The sequence below is a fragment of the Populus trichocarpa genome, chromosome 10 (genome assembly GCF_000002775.5).
Source record: "Populus trichocarpa isolate Nisqually-1 chromosome 10, P.trichocarpa_v4.1, whole genome shotgun sequence".
In the NCBI taxonomy this organism is placed as follows: Eukaryota; Viridiplantae; Streptophyta; class Magnoliopsida; order Malpighiales; family Salicaceae; genus Populus; species Populus trichocarpa.
Window position 1 is genome coordinate 12,938,882 of NC_037294.2, and position 21,499 is coordinate 12,960,380.

Below are 21,499 nucleotides of genomic sequence, written 5' to 3' on the forward strand. Positions count from 1 at the left end.
ATTCATACATACTGTATGGATTCATGTATATGAAATCTAATGTAGAGAAAGCTGCCATAAGTTTGAAGATTTCTCTGTCTCAACATATTACTGAATATCACTACTCTAATTCCCCATAAGTTTCGAGTTTCTCGTTACAAAGGTCACATAGAAACCCAGTACTGTCTGGAAGACTGCACCGCTGATTCTCATGTTGCTTACAGTATGCCTGGTTGCAAAAACAACATTTTGGAAGAAGAAGCCAGCAATCTGTACACAAAATACCAAAACAAAGAGTCTCTTCCAGTTCTTCATCATCCACACATTGTCCGCACTCTTCACACCTACTAATGCAAAAGTAGCATCCTCTACAATGGGTGAATGAGTGCTCTCTCCCACTCTTGCTGGTCGCCCTCGGGCAGTCGAAAACTGTTCTTACTTCATTGCACTTTGGACAGATGTCCACATCAATCATGCGGCTACTTTCTTCGTTTCTTGATGTTAAGGAACTGCTATGGTGATGATACAGGATAGGCTGTGGCTTTTGATGCGGTGGGTTCATTTGAAGATGAGAAGAAATTGTTTCCAGGTGTTCTTTCTTTAGGTTGTGGATACCGTTTATCTGTAAACTCTCTAAGCTGTTGTGATGTTGGGATAGTGTCTTCACAGTTCTTATGATTCCCTCAGGGGTTAAGCCAGAGCATCCGGGTACGTGGAGCTGAGCCAAAAGACAAAATAATAATAATAAGGATTTACCTGAATGCTTTCTGTTCCACATAAAAAAATGCTTCCTTCCTTTTTATTCAAAATTATGGATATTCTTGAACCAGTTTTAGTGTCAGTTAAGACTAAGTTATTTCTCAGATTATTTTATAGATAGATATTCTTGAACCAGCTTTAGTGTTAGTTGAGACTAAGTTATTTCTCAGCTCATTTTATAGACGAACCACCTCCCAAGTCAACCTAGTACATTCATAAGAGCAAGCGGTCTAACCCTTGGGTTAGTGCTTTACTGCTTTGGTGATTTACATATACTTGTTGCACGAGTACTGGTGTTAGGCCTTTGAACATTCATTATATACTTTGTTTCTGTTACTGAAGACTGCTAGTCATTCGCAATATCTTCTTATTTTTCAACGAGTTTCCGCAACTGCAGTAAATTTATCAATTGAAGCAATTTCAATTGAAAAAAAAAAGAACGAGCAGAAATATTTCATGGGATTTCAACTTGATTCACAGCAAGTCACTCAATCTACTTTTTCCATCGACCAAAAATATACAATTCAATTGAATTACTCAAGTTTTTTTTTACCTCAGGAAGCCACTCACTCATCTGATCCTTTAACTGTTTCAAGACAACATCGTCCACTTATTATTTTGATAAGATTTGGTATCTTTTGCTTTAAATGAAAATGCAATCCCCTCCAAACATATCTTATCCATGCCCACCTTAACCTAGATAATTAGTTGTTAGAAAAACGGTGGCAAGTATCGAAACTCTCTCTCTCTCTCTCTGGCTAAAATAGCAAAGCTATAGAGAACGGCAGTGGAAAAAAATCAATTTAATCATCATCAAAAATAAAAAAATAAAAATAAAGGGAATATAAGAAACAAACGAAGGTCCATCCTGGTAATCATACCTTACTGATTAAATGATTTTTCTCAATGACAGTTTGAAGGCCATCATCTGTGATCTTGAAACAGTTTATGAGAGCCAAAGTTCTGAGTCTGCCATGTGCCTTCGAAGTGATTTGCACCAGAATCTCATCAGACAATCTCGAGTTCAAAGGCCTTTCAATGATGATATCCCGCCACGGTAATACATCTTTGCTCACTGCATCTCTGAGTGGCATGCAAACTTCACTCATGACAAGAAGGTCAAATACATCGAGGTAAGCCAGGACAAAAAATAGAGCCTCATGAGGTGGCCCTGGTTCCACCTCTCGGATTGTATATCTATTTTTGGAACCAAGATGAGAAAAAAAAGCATACAGAATTTGCAGAGGCTGCATAAAGTATTCTTTACTTTCATGCATTTTGTTCTCTACATAATGTAAAATCCCCATGTCCCCAATCAAGCTCAAATATTGTAATTTGAGTTCAAAAGATAATTTATAAAGGGGAACAGTTCAAGGAAAGAGGTGTAAAAGGATGACACAGCCAGACAAGAAAAATAAAGAGAGAAGAGTTTTGGAACTGAGTAACATTACACATACGTATAGCAATGTGAACCGCACATTTGTAATTGCAACTTCCAGTCATTTGACTCTGTCAAAACCTATTCATTTCTTGCTTGCTAAGCAAATGAACGCAAGAATCCAAATTATCGTAGGTCCACCTATGCAAGCATAACAAAGACAACATTTGCACAGATCCGTAGCATTTCCATACGAGCCAATAGCTATAATTTGGTAGTTTCCGTAATCAAAATAAAGGATCGGCTAGTTGACTTCCCAGGAATTTCGTATCTTAAAGGCGTTCATCTGCACTTGTGATTTTTTGCAAGTGAAATTGCTAGTGAGAGGATCCACTGTCCAAAAATATCATTGTTTTGTGTTGCCAGATAATATGTAGAAGTTAAATGCATTATCTCATAATAAATATCTAAAGCATGAGAAATGAGAATCCTTGACAAATATATTGGACCGAAGATACGATGCTACCTGCCTGGTTTAATTAATTTGTAATGGAGAGAACATAATGCAGAAAAAAAATTAGTAACAAAGGACCAATCTCTTGTGCTCTTATAATGAGGAGTGTTATACAGCTGGAAAAAAAACAGAAACTATAATCTTAGCCGGTAATTTTACACAAACTGGCAAATCAAATGTACGATTTCAATAACAACATAGAAAAGCTTGAAACTCAAAATTTGTAAACTGTCAACGGTTTAAAGGTTCGACAGCAGTCCTAAAGAGAAGGATGTAAACCTTGTCGATCGAAAAATACAAGAAACCTCCTGTGGAATGAGTAACATATGAACCAAAGCTAGTTCCAACAATGCAGTGCCAAGCTGGACCATATGCAGCATCAAATTCCTGGCAAACCAGTAAAAACTGTGATCTGTTAGATCGCTATTGTTAAACGGCACTTCCTAGAACAATTTCCATAAATTCAAGCTTAAATGATCATCATTATCTCTTAGGTAACAAAAGGATAGAGAACAGCGGACATTCACCTATCTATGTTTTCTTGTATTTAAACATCAAAGTCTTGCTGCTTCAATAAAGGCCTTCTTTATAAGCAGTGTGCCAAATAATCTAAAGGGAAATTATAAAAAACCACCTGAGGTATGGTCCAATTCGCTCTTCAAAGTTGAAGTTTGCCAGGTGTCATTTTTTCCCCTCCCAGCTCCCATGACATCTCTAGAAAATTCAATCCGAGTAACATACGCACACGTGTGCAATAGCTATGTTCCACTAGCAATGATTAGTCTAGAAACTTGATCTTTGGCTTATTTTATCCAGGTCTATTAACTGCTTGACTTGTCAAAATAAATTGATGCGAGATAGATAGAGATAACATTTCCATGTGTAAAAATTTATCGAGAATCATTGAAGCTGGCATCAAACAGGAAACATTACCATATTTCAAAGATGATGGAATCTGCCAATTTTTCTTTTCTTGTGTTCTCACATTCCACCTTATAAATAGCTGTTTCTTTCCCTCCCCATTTTCCAGCTTCCAGTTTTCTTTTCATTTATCATACAAAAGTTTGCTTCTTAAAACAAATCTAATAGGTAATTTCCATGTTTGATGTAGATAATGATTGCATACAAGTAGGTGTTGTGATAGAGGTAAAAGGAAAATTAAAGAGACTGAGAAAGAGGTAAATCTAGCAAAATCCACTGCTTGATGCTTTGGTACAATGCTTCCTTTAAGTCTCAGAAATCTGGAAACAAATGAGCAGGTATAAGTAACTATATCCCCGAGAAATGCAAGTGACAAAGTTCTAGATTGAACAGTAGAACATCTGGCTTGCAAGAGCTACCTAGGCTAACATCAACTGCAAGAGACCTACGCAATTGATAGTACACTAAGGAAAAGCTGTAACAAGCTTAGGCCTGACGAGTCAATATGCCTTATATTTCAACATTTACACCTTCTATTTTGCTACCATGACAGTGCATTCATCTCTTTTCTCTTGTTTCTTCTTGTAATAACCATAGCTCCGCTACCAATGAAGCAATTTAACAAATCTAGGTTACACCTACTCCGAGCAGTGGAGTTTGCAGAAGTTCCAAGATCATTGTTATTTTACTTGCTTAAAGGCTTAACACGCAATCACAGAGGAAAGAACACGCAATTTCCACAATTCAAGTGCCATCCACAATGTAGAGAACCTTGACAGAGAAATAACAAGAGTATTTTTTCTATATTACTTTTCCCTTTTCAAAAACTGACCCAAAACTGCTTCTAGACAGTTCATAAGGGAGTTGTAACTCCTTTCTTAAGTGATATTGGACTTGGACCTGCCCTCATGGGCAGCCCCTATTTCATATCCAAGAATTCTGCTGAACGCTGGAGTTGTGAGAATGCTTTGCTCTCTTAATATGTACAAATTCTAAGAACTCATTAGCAGTTTAATAGGATTTAGATAACCTATATATAGAACGTCTAAACAGCAAGCAATCCAGTTGCTCGTTTTCTCAGGTTTTCTGGGATCATAAAGGTGCCAGGTTATCAGCAGGTTGGATCCCTTTTACTATTTTAAACACGACCTATATGAAAACCATCCAGATATTTCTATTTTTTCTCGTACATTTAATGAAATAATTCTACAACAAAATTTGCATATAGTTATAATTTGACTAAAATTATGTATCATGTATCGGTAATCCAAAGTCTCAACTCTACCCTCAATTAAGAGAGAAAAGTCAAACACAAGCAATTAGTGATTCAGAGAAGCTATTCAGATTCACGTAATTCCCTTCCCTCTGAACACATGCAATTAGTGATTCAGAGAAGCTATTCAGACTGGCAATCAACCAAAAGAAAATCTAAAACAAGAAAATAATTGAACCAGCAATGTATTATTTATTTGGTTATTCTAATTAGTTACGAGACAGGTGTCACCTTTTTGGCTCGATTGGACTGAGTAAATAACTAAATATTATAAAGATTAACTCAATACATATGGTTGCACAACTTCAATTTCTTTGGAATCTAAGGAATTCATACTTTCAGTAGAATCAAGCAAAGAGTTGGTAAGAAATAATGGGTTCAGACCAACTTCGCAATCAAGAATAAAAATAAAGCCAGTGAATTTTATATTAAGAATTAACAACACAAATTATCAATAGGGCCACCTGTACTTGCAGTTTCTATACACGCACTACTGACAAGATTCAAACCATCATCCTCAGTTTGGCTGTTTCATAATGGTAGCAGAAAAAATCTAACACGGCTGCAAGATTGGACCACGTGCCAAACACTTTCCTCTTCACATAAAGGATTCCAACTTTAATAATCAGAGCAAACCATACCCTAATTAAAGATTAGAACCCAGCAGCATAAAAAGGACCCAACCATTTTTCACTTAAAGCAATGGCACATTCAACAGGACCAACTATTCTCAAAATTTACTCAGTGGCCATTAATCTACACTAAACACGCCCATAAAAAAACCCAACAAGCCGATTTAGCTTCATACTTAAGCACATTTGAAGCTCAGGTTAAAGCCTGAACAGTCAACAGGATTGCCTCTATGCAAAATTTACTCGATACCCATTACTATAAACCCTCTAATAACGAAAGAATAAATAATTTATAATCACCAGAACCTTTAAAGGTTGAAGAGTAAACAAAGATCGAAACCCAGAAAAGCAACGAACTTGTTTAATTTCTAACCTTCTTCAGGGCAAGAGCGAGGCGTTTGCTATCAAGCTTTCCAGGCATGGAGTCAAGCTGGTCACGAGCACACCTAAAAGCTCGGTCTTGCAAAAGAACGGGCATATCAGCAGCTCTGACACGAACATTGAGCTTGCTGTGTTGCTCTTGATGCTCTTTGGCTTTCTTTTTCTCTATCAAACTACTCAAGAACTTGCTCCTTCGCTCTAGTTCCAGCTCTGCTCCGTCCATTTCACTTTGCTTGATTTTTTATTTCTTGCTTATTCTCTCATCACTTAAACAAAAAATTGATCATAAAACTGCCTAAATGAATCAGCAGTTACGGTAAATGCATACAAAGTGTTTGAAGAAAAGACTGATAGGGTGGGGGGGGAAAGAAAGTAGCAAAAGAGGAAATGTTAGAAGAATCCCAAACACTCACTAAAAGGGAGGAGGGAGAGGTCAGGTCAGGTCGTTGTTGGGTTAGGCGTAGAGGGGACAGAGCTAGTTTTGTAATCGCCGTAGGATATATTTTTTACTCTTGATTAACAGAAAGTTTTTAGCCCACCTACGCACAAATATGTGTTCAGTTGTATGGAGTAGCTGAAGATCAGACCTGATTGTTATATTACACTAAAGACATAGAGATGCACTTGTGAAAAATATGTATACTCAACTTTGAGGTTCATAGGATTTAAATATCTTTGAAGAGGTGGTATATTTATCTTATATTAGCTTTATTTGTTAAGATATTTTAAATTTTGATCTAGATATAAACAAATGAAATAAAATCTTATACATGTACGAGCATGTTTTATTTTTATATAATTTTTTTAAAAAGAAATTAGAAGAAGAATGATAACTCAATATTTTTGAATTTAGCTAAATATTAAGCTAAAATATATACAGGTCTTGCAAGTTGTCAGATCCAGCGATCTTGGATGCAGCCTAGCACCGAACTCAAGTATATACAAGTCCGATGAGCTGTCGATGCTTGGCTAAACTCAACATCTTCAAGTTTAGCCAAGCGTCGAGTCCAAGCACATATAACTTTAAAAATCTTATTGGGTTATGTGTTGGATCATGAGATTCAATGACTCAAATATATTTTTATCTTTTTGACACATGAAAAAATTACATGTTAGCCCTTTATTTCTATAAAATAAACAAGACTGTGGGCTCTAAATACAAAAGAAATCATTTGAACTCCTGGTTTTTAATTTTATTATTTACTGTATATTTATTTTCAGAGCCTCTTTAAAGAATTATAGACTTTTCTTTTTAAAAATTAATTATCGGAGTGAAATTTTTTACAAGTATTTTACCTACCACCAACAACTTTGGTTATAAAAAAACGTATAAAATTATCAAAACTAATAAATTAACCAAATATCAAAGATACAGGTCTTACGCAGTCTACATAGACTTTTTTGTGATAAATTCGTTTGTGTATTTTATTGTGTACACCCACACTTTTCTTTAAAAGAAGGGAGATTTGAATGATGAAGAGATTTCTCCCCAAATCACTAGTTCTTTTGAGTGAAAATAGAGTTACTTTTAGGATTTAGAAAGCCAGGCAAGATTTGACAAGTTCTATTATAGCTATCAACACTCAGCTCAGTTGCTTTATGAGAGCATATTAATAATTCAGGATACTGTGATATCATAATCGATGTCAGGTTTAAGAAAGTGCTGGTAGACCGCATCCAGTGCAAGTTACCACCTTGAATCCGAGTACAAATAATCGAGTAAACACCGATAGCCCACACCATACTCTTGCACATCTAGAAACAATGCGGTGCCTTCTTTTCTCTTTCCGAGAAATCTTAATCAAAATTCAAAGCGGGGCTTAGGGAACTTCCTCTTGCTCTTGCAATATCAGGGCTTTCTACACTACAATGATCAGCTTTTTGCTCGTAAACTGGTAGGGTTCTTAACGATGTCTTTGACTAGACTCTTTTTGGTTGGACTGGATGTTCCAAACTATAACCAAATTCTGTGGCATCTTTGAAGATAGCTGGTCAATTCTTAATTTTATATATTAGTATTTTATTTATTTGTTTATTTACTAATTATATGTGAGATTTGTTCTCTGGAAAAAATGACTATTCTTTTCAAGTTCTTGTATATTTATCAAAATTAAATAAAACTACTCCAAAATCCTGTGCACGTTGTGGCAAAAAATGAATTTGTAGAGTCAATGCAGGCATTCTAGAATTTGCCTTTTGGTAATCAACACGAGGGCACTGGGAAATTAGGCGATATCAGAAGGTTTTCCTTTTTTTCCTTTTATCACGAGGTGAGGAAGGAGTTGACTCTTGACTAATTTAAACCAGCCTCGGTCATCATTAGTCTTGTAGCTAGGTAGGTCCAGTCCCACAGAAACTTTCCCTTCCCTTGACGCTCAGTACCACCAGCTTCGGCCACAAAACAATGCCCCTCGATCAAAGAAGAGAGATGGGACCTCCGAAGAGAAAGTCCTTAAACAGTACATACATTACAAACGGCAATTGCGCTGTAATAAGATGAGAGTCCTGCAATGAAAGGTGTGGGTCCTCGTAGGCTCCAAAAGTTTCTCTAACTTGACGGGTCTGGTCTGCCCTGGACTTTCCCTCCCCGCCCTAGCTTCCTGCAAAATTGCATATGGGAAGCCGGATCAGCAGGCCTCACGACCAGTTAAGGCTCAAGAAGATCACTTCTTGAGAATCCATGCCTATAAATGGGCAGCCCAAAACATCATTGTGATGCTCTATGTTTTACATTTGAGAATTACAGAAAAATTTGAATTAGATTAAAGAAATGATTAGTGAAATTATATGTAATAAAAATTTTATTTTAAATGGTGAGGACAAATAACTCGAACTCGGAATTACATAAATAGACTTGGAGATTATTTATTGCTTAGAATTCGATTCTACATTGTGGTGCAGGGAGGATTGTGGAGAATTTAAATCAGATAAAAGAAATGCACAATAAAAAAAAATCTTTCTAGATTGCAAGGAGAGATAGTCTTATTTTAATACTGTATCTACTATCTATAAATACAAACATTGTTCAGTTGCATATCAAGCTAATTTCTATGGACTGGGGACATGACAAGATGGCCACGGTGCAAACCGATAACAGTTCTGAAGCAAGTTTTTGTAATTTATACGTCGAGACTTTAACATCAAATTTAAGATAGTCCCTTTTTTTTCAATACAAATAAATCATAACTATAATTTTTAAATACTCCCTTTTAAAATTTAAATGAAAAGATATTGAAATATTTTTTCATTCATTAAAAAACCTAAAAAAATTAGGTCGAGTTAGCATGATAAACTTACAACCCAATTATCAATCAATCATGTGTCGAGAGATGAAATTGATAAAAAAAAATCAATTATATAAAATGATTCAAAACAAGAAATAACAATTAAATAAACGAGGATCAAAGTTGAAATACAAAATACATTTTATTTTTTATTTAAGGGTAAAATTAAAAACAAAAATTAAAACAGTCAAATGAATGATGATCAAAATTTAAATACAAAATAAATTTTATTTTTTCATTGAAGGGTGAAATTGAAAACAAAAATCAAATTAACAAAAGGACTCAAAAAGATTTAAAATAATCAAAAGAATAAAAATCAAAATTGAAATAAAAAATAAAAACAAGTTTTTGATTGAATAATAAAGTTGAAAGGAAAAATCAATTTAACAAAAAGTATAAAAAAATTAAATTAAATTAAAAAAAATAACATATCATAAATTAAGATTGAAGATTGTGATTGAAAATAAATCATAATTTTATAAAATGATAAAAAATAAAAATAAAAAATAAAAAAAACAAGGAATGAAGTGGAAATTCTTACAAATCATTGAAATTTTACATCGTCAGCGTGAATTTTGATGGGAAGAAAGAGAAAAAAACAAAAAAAAGGTGTCGTTTACAACAAATTGCACCACCGACAACATGCATTGCCGCCCTTCCAAAAACATGACTAAACAGGGTTTTTAGCTACCAAAAGGTGTTGCACTCACCACTTGAAAAAACACAAACACCTTACACACACCGACGCATATCATGAGTTTTTTCTACTTAAATAGCATTTAATATTTACTAAAAGATTAAATTGTTGTCAATCTGCACGGTAATAACAACAAAACCACAATGAAGAGACTAAAAAGCCTCTCAACACAAGCTTTAAAATTTTTGCTTCTAGGAGATAAAGTTGTTATCTTAATGTATTTTAAAAAAATCAGAAGACAAGATCTCTTATATGCCAGCTTTAAACATTATATTTGAGGGCAATATAGTTATTTTATTGTGCTTAAAAAATAAAAAATAAAAAGATATATCCATTCCCAATCAAACTTCTAATGAACAGCAGTTTTGTGTGGCTTTGTTATCATTAATTTTTTTTTTTTTTAAAAAAAAGGTTTGGATTTGAAATCTTTTGAAACAGGGAGGATACTGATGCACCTGCAGCTTAACATTTTTTCTAACTGGTTGCATTGATTCTGCTGTTCATACGGGTTCATTTATTAATCCAAAACTGCTGTTCATACGGGTTTATTTAAAACTTGTTTTTAGGCCCATGGAGTAAACGCTCTAACCTGTCTCACGGGCTTCAGGCCCATGGAGGAATTTTCGGACCCTTGTTCCGTCGGTATGTTTTCCACTTAGATTTGAGCATTTTATAATTGTGGGATCTACAATTGATGGATCGACCCATTTCAATACGCACTCATAAATAATAAAATATGAAAGGAAATGTACGTGTAACTGGAGCATTAAAGTCTAAAGGTTTTTCCGGCCCTACTTATATTGAAGGTCCGTTTGTTTGCTGGAAAGTAGTTTTTTTTAGAAAGTAAATTTCAGGGAAAGTAAATTCCGGAAAAGTGAATTCCAGGAAAATATTTTCCGATGTTTGGTAGTATAATGAAAAATAAGTTGGAAAACATTTTCCAATATTTGGTTATGTCATGAAAAATGAGCTGGAAAATAACTTATTAATGTTTTATTTTTCTCAAGTTTATTAAAATAATGAGGAACAAATCTTACAAATTAAAAAGTTGAATGAGAATGAAATTGAAAAAAAATATAATTTCATAAATTATCTCAAATAAAATAAATAATAATCAAAATAATAGAGATCAAATCTAAAAAATTAAAAAAAATGAAAGGTGAATAAATTAAAATAATAATAATTAACATTTCATAAATTATTTCAAATAAAATAAGTAACAATAAAAAAAATGAGGACCAAATTTGATAGATAAAAAATTTCAATAAAAAAATGATAAGAAAAAAGCAAATAGCAATTATAAAAATAAGGACCAAAATTAATATAAAAATTAAATTTTAAAAGATGGAATTGAAAAATAAATATTCAAAACAAATTATATATAGCAATCAAAAGTTTGAGGATCAAATTTGATAGAATCAGCAAATAATGACATTTCTAAATTTTTCACAACTTCCAAAAAGTGTTTTCCGCCCAAATTTTTCAGGAAAACACTTTCCTGAAAACCAAGCCAAATTTTCCTTTGACTGAAAAGTGTTTTCCGTTGACCAACTTTTCTAATAACAAACAAACACAGGAAAGTTTGGAAAGTGGTTTCCCGGAAACCACTTTCCGAAAAACAAACACAGCCAAAAAGGAAAACATTTTCCTGGAAACCAAACCAAATTTTTCTTTGACCGGAAAGTATTTTCTGTTGACCAACTTTCCTAATAGCAAACAAACACATGAAAGTTTGGAAAGTGGTTTCCCGGAAAGTGAATTCGAGGAAACAAACATGGCCGAAAAGAAGAAGATATTTCCCGAGATGAAAGACATGTGCAAAATTGCCGAACTCCTTATCCTCTCAGATCCAAGTGTTTGAGCGTATTTGGAATGTAGTTATGTTTTTTTTAAAAAAATAATTTTTATTTAAAAATATATTAAAATAATATTTTTTATTTTATAAAAATTATTTTTACAGTAACTCATCAAAATAATTTAAAAACATTAAAAAATATATTAACTTAAAGAAAAATAAAAAATGATTTTTTTAAAAAAAAAAATTTCAAGCTGTTTGACAATGAAAAGGAGCTTTTTACAGGGAAAGAAACTCATGTTTCGAAATCAGAATTTCTTGGGGGCCGGCTCGAGGCTTTGTTTGTTGTTGTGGTTGTTTTAACACATTTCGGGGGAAAGTTTTGCTTTTTCTTTTGCTTTTGTTTTTTCTTTTTTCTTAAAAAAAAGAAAGAAAGATAGGACCTGTCTGTCTTATAAAGATATAAAAAAACCCGGTAAACGAAGTATGAAAGAAAAACCTACACGGTTTCATGAACCGGACAAGACCGGCGCGAAAAAATACAGCCACAAAACATTAAATTCACAGGTGCATCGATTGAAGACTATTAATATGCCATATGGTATAGTTGTATTAATATTCTTGGACTTGGAAGACGACCTCATGCTCTTATAGTTATTATATTCATTAAATGTAAATCATTGAATTTATATTAAATGATTGTGATTTAATAAATGATAAAATTAAAAATATCTTAGTTTATTATATTTTATTTCTTTTATCCAATCTAAATCATTAAATTCAAGATTAACAATGGAATTTAGGCTACATTTGTTTTGCAATTGTTTTTATGTTTGTGGTGTAACAAACACAGTAAAATATTTGGTAACAAACCAAACTGTGTTTTGTACTGCAGGGTTCACTAAAAAATTAAGTTTGAAACACAGTTTTTATGAAGCAATTTTTACTTGTTTTTTAACTAAGTTTCGTAAAACCATGTTTGTTTTTGTGTTTTATAAATACTTTTGAAAAAATTATTTATTTTTATTTTTTTCTTTACTTCAAATTAATATATTTTTTTGTGTTTTCAGATCATTTTGATGTGCTAATATTAAAAATATTTAAAAAAAAAATAAAATATTTTGATGTATTTCTAAATAAAAAAACACTTTGAAAAACAACCGCAACCACATTTCCAAACACAAACTACCAAACATTTTATATATATTTTTTACTATACATAAATCTCAACCTTATCAAATACATATCTGAATCCAACTAACCTAATTTTTTTACAATTTATTTTTTAAAAATCACAACTACTAAAACTACCCCAAACACAAGCACACTTTTAGATGAATATCATCATAGAGGATCCGATACAATAATTCTTATACCACCACAAGTCTACAACACAGACGAGGAATTATTAACAAAGCAGTCACAATGGAAACGACGTGAGCTAATAATAATAATAATAATAATTAATACATCACTCTGTTTTACACAAACGCTCCCTATCGGCTCATGCCTTCTTCAACAGTCGGTGGCACTGAAGCCATCTCTACGCTGCGATTCTTCTTCTCCACATTGCCATGCCATCCTAAACAATTTCAAGCAAGCAAGCAGAAACACCATATAGTTAATTAAGAAACTCAGACAAGATCTAAAAAACACATGCGTGTAATAGTCTTGTGCAAAATTATATCCTTACCCATGGCCAAGTCATATCCACGACTCTTGAGCTCGCGATATTCTTGACACAAAGAACAATACTCACAGCAGCAATGAACCAAACAGTCCCCGCAGGGAGTTTCCCTCAACAAGTATTGCTGCCTCATTTTTGCACGATAGAAGCACGAGTAGCAGCACGGACAGCAAGTGACACATGAAATCAGTGCGTAAAGTGCTCCATTTACACCACAGGCTGCATGCAACACATACATCAAGATAATCAGTAATTTTACCTCTTAATCAACATGCTAATTAGTATCTACAGACATGGAATTGATTGAGTACTGGCAATATTTCTCTAAAATCGATGAAGTAATTCACTGGTTCAATTTTCTTAACCTCAACTTCTTGATTAATAATGAAACAAACCATCTACATAAAACTAATAGTAACACTACAAAAACTAATTAATTGATGTGAAATACTATAAAGTACTCACATGAAGCTCCCTTATCGACAATTTCAGCAATTTGTCCAAAAGTGATGCAGGGGCACCAAAAAGTTACACAACCTGTAAAACCACCAAAAAAAGAATGAGAAAAAAGAAAATAAATAATTCAGGCAATGAGACACCAACTACCAAGCCCACGCTTGGAAATGCAGGGCGTGTGAATAACGCGCCACCAAAGAGAGGCATTTTTTAATTAAAAGGTCGTGAACTTACAGTTTCGCCAATCATCGAAGCAGTCACATAACCCAGTTGACCAGGGACCCTTGCTCTTGGATCGGAGTTCAATAGAAGATCTAGAATCATCAGTACTGTAGAACTGGCTTGTTGTACTCACTGGAATCCCAGTTGTTGATGTATCTTGACTGAAGACTGGTGGCTGCGAATTGGAGAATTTGTCATAAGAAGATGAGTTTGATGAGTACATGATTAAGCTAGGAAATCAAGGACTGTGTTTAATACACCCAGATCGGAAAGAGAAGAGTTTAAGCTTTGTAGCGGGTGGTTTTCCAATCGATGCCAGTTGAATGGATGGCGGGCGGGTTCACTTAAGAAATAAGAATAGTAGTAAGAAGATATAAGGGGATAGGGGAGAGTTTACTTTGACAAGTCAACGCGGACTATTTTTAGAGTATGTTACGGTCTATTGTATTTTTTTTATATATTTTTAGATTATTTTAATATATTAATATTAATATTAAAATAAAATATTTTTTCAACATTTTTTATAATATATATTTTTTAAAACACAACTTCAAATAGCCAGTTTCATTGAAAATAAGTTATATTCGATTTTTTTATTCACATGCTTAGTTCCATGTCCATTAATAATGAATCTCGGGTTCGTTTATTTTTTAAATTCAAAATACCTTTTATATCTCAATAAATATTATCTTTTTTGTAACTTCAAATTAAAACTAGTATTTATTTTTTTAAAAAAATATTATCTTAAATAAACATTATTTTAATCGCAACCATGGAAAAAATAATATTTATTTATTTTAAAATTTAGAATTTAAAATAATTTGTTAAAAAAATCAATAAAATTCCCTCTATTATATTTTTTAAAAAGTGGTACCTAAATTTTCAAACTATATTATTATTTTAAATAAATTTCTAACCGTGTTATTGTTTTTTTTAAATACTGTGCTACTTTAAAAAACAGAATCTTAGTGTGTGTAGTTCAGTTAAATTATTGTTCTGATTAGTAATTATTGTTTTTCATGGTAAAAAAAGACATTAATTGTCTACATGGCAATTATTCATTGGATATCTGTCCTTTTCTGTTCCACTTGCAATCATAAATTAATCATAGACAAGAAATTTTAATTTTAATATAAACTAAAACATTATTTTAAAAGATACAAATAAAAAAATTATCAATAAAAAAATAAAATTATATAAAAAAGAGTTCATGCTCAGCCTAGCTCATTTAAAAAAAAAGTCATATGCCCCATTAATAAAGAAAAACAAAAAAGGCTCACAGTAGTAGGCTTTGGGGTGTAGATTGCTGTCCGCTTCATTAATAGAGAAAAAAATAAGAGCTCACGTGTGTGTTTGAAAGTGCATAGCGATAAATATTTTCAATAATAAAAAATAATAATATTTTTATAAAAAAATAAGTTTAAAGAAAAAAATTTCAAGAGAATAAAAACAAAAACAAAAACAATGGTCACAAATATATTAAATATAAAGTGATAAATATGTCAAGTATTAAAAAAAACAAAAATCACAAAAAAAAATTATAATTATAATCTTTTCACTATTACAGTAAAAAAATAAAAAATTACAAATTTATTACCGTCACAATACTAGCTACAGTAAAAATTAAAAAAATTACTGTTTCCTCGGTAATTTTCCTTTTCCAGTATATTGTATAATGAATTGATCAAAAACAATCTGGGAACGCGAAAAATGATTAGGCGGCTTGAGTTTGTTAAACTGTGGTTACGGTTTGGTGTGGGACCTGTTGGCTATAGGTAACTTTATGAACTGATAGGGCTCTTCGTCTTCGTTATGAATTAGTGACACGTGTCATCATTTTCATGGTTGAATCATCTAACCGCTGAATACTAGGTCAGTGACAATTTCTGTAATATAGTTAACATATAAGGACATTTTAACTGCCCTCTCCTCCTCCCAAATCAAGGCTCTTTGCTCATTCTCTTCCCTCTACGTGCCCGTCCTCTCTCCTCTCTAAGATCTTCTTCCCTGGCTCCGGCTTCCATCAATAATATGTCAGACGACTCAGACCAGACCAACAAAATCTCCAAAAGATATTGTCACTTGAACTCATATTTACATTAATAATTATTAAACATAACTTACTTAGTAAGTAGGACAATCCGGGGCTCAAATTTTGATTTAGATTAAGTTTTATTTTGAATAATTTTCGACATGATGAATTAATTTATAACTCTGTTAACCTCGTTAAATCTAGTTAAATTAAGATCAAATATTTTTTTAAAAAAAACAAGCTATTTAAAATAAAAATAATAGATAGTAGACAAAATCTTACAACTATGCTTGCATGGCATGCATGTACTATCAATGTTGTCAGTGATAAATTTCTAACACAAATCTATCTGTTATGTAATAATTTCCTTGTCATCTAGTTCGATCAACATTGAATCGGATTTCTCATCCGCAAACTCCAATCACTATTAGAAAATCAATAAATACAAATAAAAATACTGAGAAAATATTTTTATTAGTAAATTTCTAAGGGATTTTACCTACGAAAATATTCCCTCGGTATATACCGTGGGAAAAAAACTAAAACAAAGCAAAAAAAAATAATGACGTATCATTTTTACCAACGTAATTTATTCCGTCGATAAAATCCGTCGGTAAACTGTGAACACTATTCACCAAGTCAATTACAAAGGGAATCACCGACGGAAAATTCCGTCGGTATTTTCCAGAGAGCTCCAGAACTGTTCATTTTCCAATTGCACTGTTAATTGTTGTTCTTTACGGACAAAATCACCGACGGATTGAAAAGTTGTCGGTGTTATTTGGCGGTTTTCTGAAAAAATTCAATTAATTTAAAATTTTCATTTAAATATTACAGACGAAATCACCGACGGATTGAAAAATCGTCGGTAATTGTTAGCGGTTTCTGAAAAAATTTTACGAAATTGAAAATTTAAATTAAATATTACCGATAGAATTACCGTCGGAATAATTAAAAAATATTAATATTCAATTATCCATCGGTAAATCCGTCGCTAACGCGCCCCAATAAAAAGCCTGAATCCCCTTATTTCACAAGAGACAGACTCATTTCTTATTATTATTCTTCTTCTACTTCTTCTTCTTCACTATATGTAAAAAACATCAATATATATATTTCTTTCTCTTCTTTTATCTCCTCATCTCCTTCTCTTTTCCTCCATGCTCAGGTATGTCTTCTTCTTCTTTCTTCTTTTATCCTCTTGGTTTTTTTTTTAATTAATATGCTTTACGAATTTTTTCTCTCTCCTTAGCTTCACTTGCAACTACATCAAGGTAAGATTTTTTTTCTTCTTTTTTCATGATTTTATTTTTTTTAATTGTTTTTGTTCTTAATAATTGTATAAATGTTGTTGTGAGATTTTTTTTCTTCATATGAGATCAATTTTTAGTTGATTTATTTATAGGATTTTTAAATTTTTAGCAATTGCAACTTCATTTTTTTCATATGAATTTTTTTAGTTAAATTTATTTTTTCGTTTTATTTATTTGTTGCAAATTTGTTTGAGTTGATTTTCTTGTTCTTTTTTCCAAGCATTTTGAGTATATATTATAGAGTGTTGATTTATGTTAATTTAATTATTTTATAATTTTATAAAATGAATTTTTTAAAAAATATTTTTAAATAATTACCAACGGAATTACCGATGGAATATCCGCCGGTAAATCCATTGGTAATAAAAAAATGTTATTACCGACGCGTCTATTCCGTCAGTAAATCTATCGGTAATAATATTTTTTTATTACCAACGGATTTACCGACAGATAAAAAATTACTGATGAAAGATTCACCGACGGAGCATTTTTGTTAGTGATTTTGTTGGTAAATTAATTACAGATGGAATATGTGTCTTACGCCGACGGAAGAATTCCGTCAATAAAACTGTTAAATCTTGCTGTGAATAATTTGGGATCCTAAGAAATATATCAACTAAGTAATTGATCAATACACCTCTCTTGAGTCTCCTTTAAACAAGAAAATGGAGTTTGAGATTGGGCAAAAGGGATTAAAGAACGGGCGAGAAGATCTTGGTGCTGGGATACCATGAGATTTGAGAATTTGAGAGAGGAGATTGGTGGAGAAACCAGGGTGGATGAACAAGACTTTATTTTGGGAGAAGAAGGTAGTTAAAGTATCCTCTTACGTTAACTATATTACAAAATTATCACTGGTCATTTATTGCCAGGTACAATTTTCAATATCAGAACAATGACACGCGTGGCTAATTTACAAGCAGCCCTCTCTAACTTTACACGGAGCGTATACATTGGTGCAAGATTGTGGACAATTCTTTCTCTGACGAGAACGGATGGATGAGAATTTTTTTTTTTTTTGTGTTTTAAAAGTATTTAAAAAAAAATATTTTTTTTTAAATAATTTTACATTGTTTGATATTTTGATATTAAAATAAATTTTAAAAAATAAAAAAATATTATTTCAATATAATTACAAATAAAACAATATTTTGCAAGCAATCTTTCCTTCGTGTTTGCCAAAGGCTTTTCTAATGCGTTCTTTTGCACGTTAAGCCGGGGCCTGCTTTTTCTTTTTTTTCCCTGGCTCTCAAGATTTTAAGAACTAATGATTTTCATTTTAGGCCATATCCGAAAGGGTGCGGAAACCTCCAATGTAATGATCAATCGCATTCCTAAGAAAAACTGAAAACAAAGTCATCGGCATCAAGGTCCGTAACAGAAGGGACTGCGAAAGCCGGAGAGGTGAGACAATCTTTCATGAGAGAGGGACGAGAAAGTGACAGATTGGAAAAAAAATAGGCAGGCCTTGAGCTTTATGAATGAATTGCATGGTTGATTGTTACAAAACAATAATTTATATTTATTAGAATATATATATATATTTTTAAAAAAACTGCTCAGATATAGGATAAATCTTTATAATTTTTCTTTAAAAACAAATAAATCTCCACTACTTATAAATGTTTTTGATATTTAATATATATAATAAAAAGATAAGAATGGAGAGCGGGTCAAGTTTACTTTAACGTGTCAATGCAGGCCTTGTTTATCATTTCTCAACAACAATCAATTCATTTCCTCGAAGCAGAGTGCAAAGTTCAAGTGGCCAAGCTATAGAAAGTTCAAGTGGCCGCTTAGAAACCGTGTGGCTGTTGGGAATTGAGGTCCCAAGACAACGACCGTCAATCAATCAGTATCAATATTAATGCAGTAAAATATAATAATAAAACAGATTTAAAATATAAAAAATTATAGAACGAAGACACGAGGCTTACTTGCGTGTGTCATGAAGGGACATGGATGTGGTGGAGCTTTGAGGGAAAAAGAAAGAAAGAAGTCAGTTATTTATTATTACTAGTCTATTTTTAGAGATGAAGGGTAAGAAGTTGATTATACAAAATAAAAGATAATAATCATCCGATATAATTCTATCTAAAATATACTGTATTGCAAATAAATCAAAATGTTAAGTTGCAAATAACATCTATGATTTACCAGTGGCGCGTGTTATTCGCCATTTTTTTAAATTATAAAATTATTAAATATAAAATTCAATGAAGAGAGAAGAGAAAAAAAAAACCCCTTGAAAACACATTAAAATTCTGATAATTTTTGGTGATCTTTTTTAATGTAGTTGGATTCATTTCATCGAGATTTTTTTAACGGCATCGGTAATATCGTCATCATAGTTTTAATATTTTCATATGATTTTTTTTTGTTTTTTTCTCTTTTTTTATTGAATATTATACCCAATAATTTTATAATTTGAAAGATTTTTTAATTACACTTGTGATTTACGAGTCACAAATATCATATATGACTGTTTAAAATATATTATTATTTTAAATATTTTTTATATTATGTTATTTTATCATATATATTTTTATACTATACTAGATTCCCAGAAAAAAAACTCCTTCAACATTGGAGGCCAATTACAATGATACGGTAGAAAACCTACAAAAGACACGAATAGCATCTAAGTAGCAATAACTCTGCCCACACAGCGAAATCATAATGCTCCATGAATACATGTTTCTTATCGAACACCTTACGAGCTTCTTGAAGAAGCCCAGATCCTGAGCATATAGTAAACAGCTTTTGAGGAGGCCGCAGTTATAGATTGTTGAAAATTCTTGTTATTAAAGACACCCTAATTCTACTGTAATTGGAGAGTGCACCGTCCAATTTAATACACAAGCCCATGCTAAGTCTCTAGTCCATGCCGCAATATTAACAGCGTTGCTTGAGCCCAAGTGTAGCTAGAGACAGTTCCCTCTCCGTTCTAAAGCGAAGGACGAATAAGAATCTGCACATAATATTAATCTTTCTCAAACACTTTACATAATATTCCAAAAGTATAAATCTTTCTCAAACACTTTACAAGAGCTACCATGATAACCACATAGTACATACTTATGAATATTAAATTATTGACCAAAGCTGATAAATTCAAATTTAATAGGACTTAAAAATCTTTAAAAGTTAAAAAATTCACGGTCTTAGATAACATGTCTAGGTCCAACCGCCCGCGAGCTCAACCTTGAAGAAAAGTCCGATGTCATGGGCTCGACATAGAAAAAAAACTCAACCCTCATGAGCTCAACCCAGTAGACAAGCTCATCTTTCATGGGCTCAGCCTATAAAAAGAGACCATGAGTGTGCTTGGTATTGTTTTAGCTTTTGTGGTTGTGATCTGAAAAAAAATTGTTTTATAAAAAGTACTTTTAGTTGAGGTTTGTTTGATATTTATATATGTTTGGTTAAAACTGTGGTTAAAATTAAAATTGAACAAAAAGTAGTTTAATGTGTTTTGTTAAGAATGCTTTTTAAATTGAGGTTATAAAATAACTATAAAAAATATATATTAATATTAATGGTTTTGAATTTAAATATTGTAGATTTAACTACTACTATTACATCATGAAATAAATAATACTTTATATATAATATTTTTTATTGTTCCATTAAACTATCTACAATTACGTTACGTACAAAATTCATCAGACGATAACTACAGTTTTCATGATTTTTTGAGCGTGCAATAAAATTAGATAAAATATTATCAGGAATAAAATTAAGATTACAATGCGAGTAAATTTAATTCACTCTAAACTAGTTTTTCAAATAAGTAAAAAAAAAAAAATATATTGTTCACGTTCACGTGAACAGTGCGAGTGAAATCAATTCACTGCACTGGTTTTTTGAAAAAAAACCGCACTGTTCACTTTAATGAACAGTGCAGAGAAGAAAAGCAGCCGAGAGCTGCTTTGATTTTTCCTGCGTTTTAAACGCAATTTGCAGTGGGCCCATCAGAAAAAAAAATGCATTTTTGTGTTTACCAAACAATTGTTTGGCTGTGGTTGGTTCAAACGCAGAAGCAACCACGCAAACAAACGGACTCAGTCTATAAAAAGAAATCATTTCTCATGGGCTCTGCTGTAAGAAAAGAGCCCACTGCCATGGGTTATTTCCAATAGACGAAGTCCATCACACTGGGCTCTTTCCCTGGGC

General features: G+C 32.2%; 3 protein-coding genes across 5 annotated transcripts; all 3 read right to left on the reverse strand.

Moving 5' to 3' along the window:
- Nucleotides 1-30: 30 nt before the first annotated feature.
- On the reverse strand, nucleotides 31-2,214 carry LOC7462685 (F-box protein SKIP28). Of its 2 annotated transcripts, XM_052456299.1 has the most exons (3): nucleotides 2,028-2,214; nucleotides 1,620-1,919; nucleotides 31-697 (listed from the first exon to the last, which is right to left on the reverse strand). In XM_052456299.1, exons 1-3 carry the CDS (start codon nucleotides 2,043-2,045, stop codon nucleotides 101-103), a joined length of 915 nt encoding a protein of 304 aa, XP_052312259.1. In that variant the 5' UTR covers nucleotides 2,046-2,214; the 3' UTR covers nucleotides 31-100. The 2 variants fall into 2 exon arrangements, with proteins under 2 accessions (XP_052312259.1, XP_024466028.1); XM_024610260.2 differs by having other exon boundaries at nucleotides 1,620-2,212.
- Nucleotides 2,215-2,693: 479 nt separating this feature from the next.
- On the reverse strand, nucleotides 2,694-6,471 carry LOC127903884 (uncharacterized). Of its 2 annotated transcripts, none has more exons than XM_024610261.2 (2): nucleotides 5,830-6,471; nucleotides 2,694-3,035 (listed from the first exon to the last, which is right to left on the reverse strand). In XM_024610261.2, exons 1-2 carry the CDS (start codon nucleotides 6,058-6,060, stop codon nucleotides 2,862-2,864), a joined length of 405 nt encoding a protein of 134 aa, XP_024466029.1. In that variant the 5' UTR covers nucleotides 6,061-6,471; the 3' UTR covers nucleotides 2,694-2,861. The 2 variants fall into 2 exon arrangements, with proteins under 2 accessions (XP_024466029.1, XP_024466031.1); XM_024610263.2 differs by having other exon boundaries at nucleotides 2,694-3,017; nucleotides 5,830-6,459.
- A 6,313-nt stretch (nucleotides 6,472-12,784) lies between these two features.
- On the reverse strand, nucleotides 12,785-14,338 carry LOC7459763 (protein PLANT CADMIUM RESISTANCE 2). Its single transcript, XM_024609868.2, has 4 exons — nucleotides 13,991-14,338; nucleotides 13,766-13,837; nucleotides 13,307-13,519; nucleotides 12,785-13,195 (listed from the first exon to the last, which is right to left on the reverse strand). The coding sequence occupies exons 1-4, from the start codon at nucleotides 14,199-14,201 to the stop codon at nucleotides 13,110-13,112; spliced, it is 582 nt and encodes a 193-aa protein (XP_024465636.1). The 5' UTR covers nucleotides 14,202-14,338; the 3' UTR covers nucleotides 12,785-13,109.
- Nucleotides 14,339-21,499: the final 7,161 nt, after the last annotated feature.

What these genes read in the sequence shown, in the direction of transcription:
- LOC7459763 (XM_024609868.2), bottom strand. Translation starts at nt 14,201, where the DNA reads ATGTACTCATCAAACTCATCTTCTTATGACAAATTCTCCAATTCGCAG. An exon ending in CTTCGATGATTGGCGAAACT is followed by an intron (nt 13,838 to 13,990) that starts GTAAGTTCACGA and finishes GTGGTTTTACAG; the next exon opens with GTTGTGTAACTTTTTGGTGC. An exon ending in TGTCGATAAGGGAGCTTCAT is followed by an intron (nt 13,520 to 13,765) that starts GTGAGTACTTTA and finishes TGTTGCATGCAG; the next exon opens with CCTGTGGTGTAAATGGAGCA.
- LOC7462685 (XM_024610260.2), bottom strand. Translation starts at nt 2,045, where the DNA reads ATGGGGATTTTACATTATGTAGAGAACAAAATGCATGAAAGTAAAGAA. An exon ending in AAAATCATTTAATCAGTAAG is followed by an intron (nt 698 to 1,619) that starts GTATGATTACCA and finishes CTTTTGGCTCAG; the next exon opens with CTCCACGTACCCGGATGCTC.
- LOC127903884 (XM_024610261.2), bottom strand. Translation starts at nt 6,060, where the DNA reads ATGGACGGAGCAGAGCTGGAACTAGAGCGAAGGAGCAAGTTCTTGAGT. An exon ending in TCGCTCTTGCCCTGAAGAAG is followed by an intron (nt 3,036 to 5,829) that starts GTTAGAAATTAA and finishes AACAGATCACAG; the next exon opens with TTTTTACTGGTTTGCCAGGA.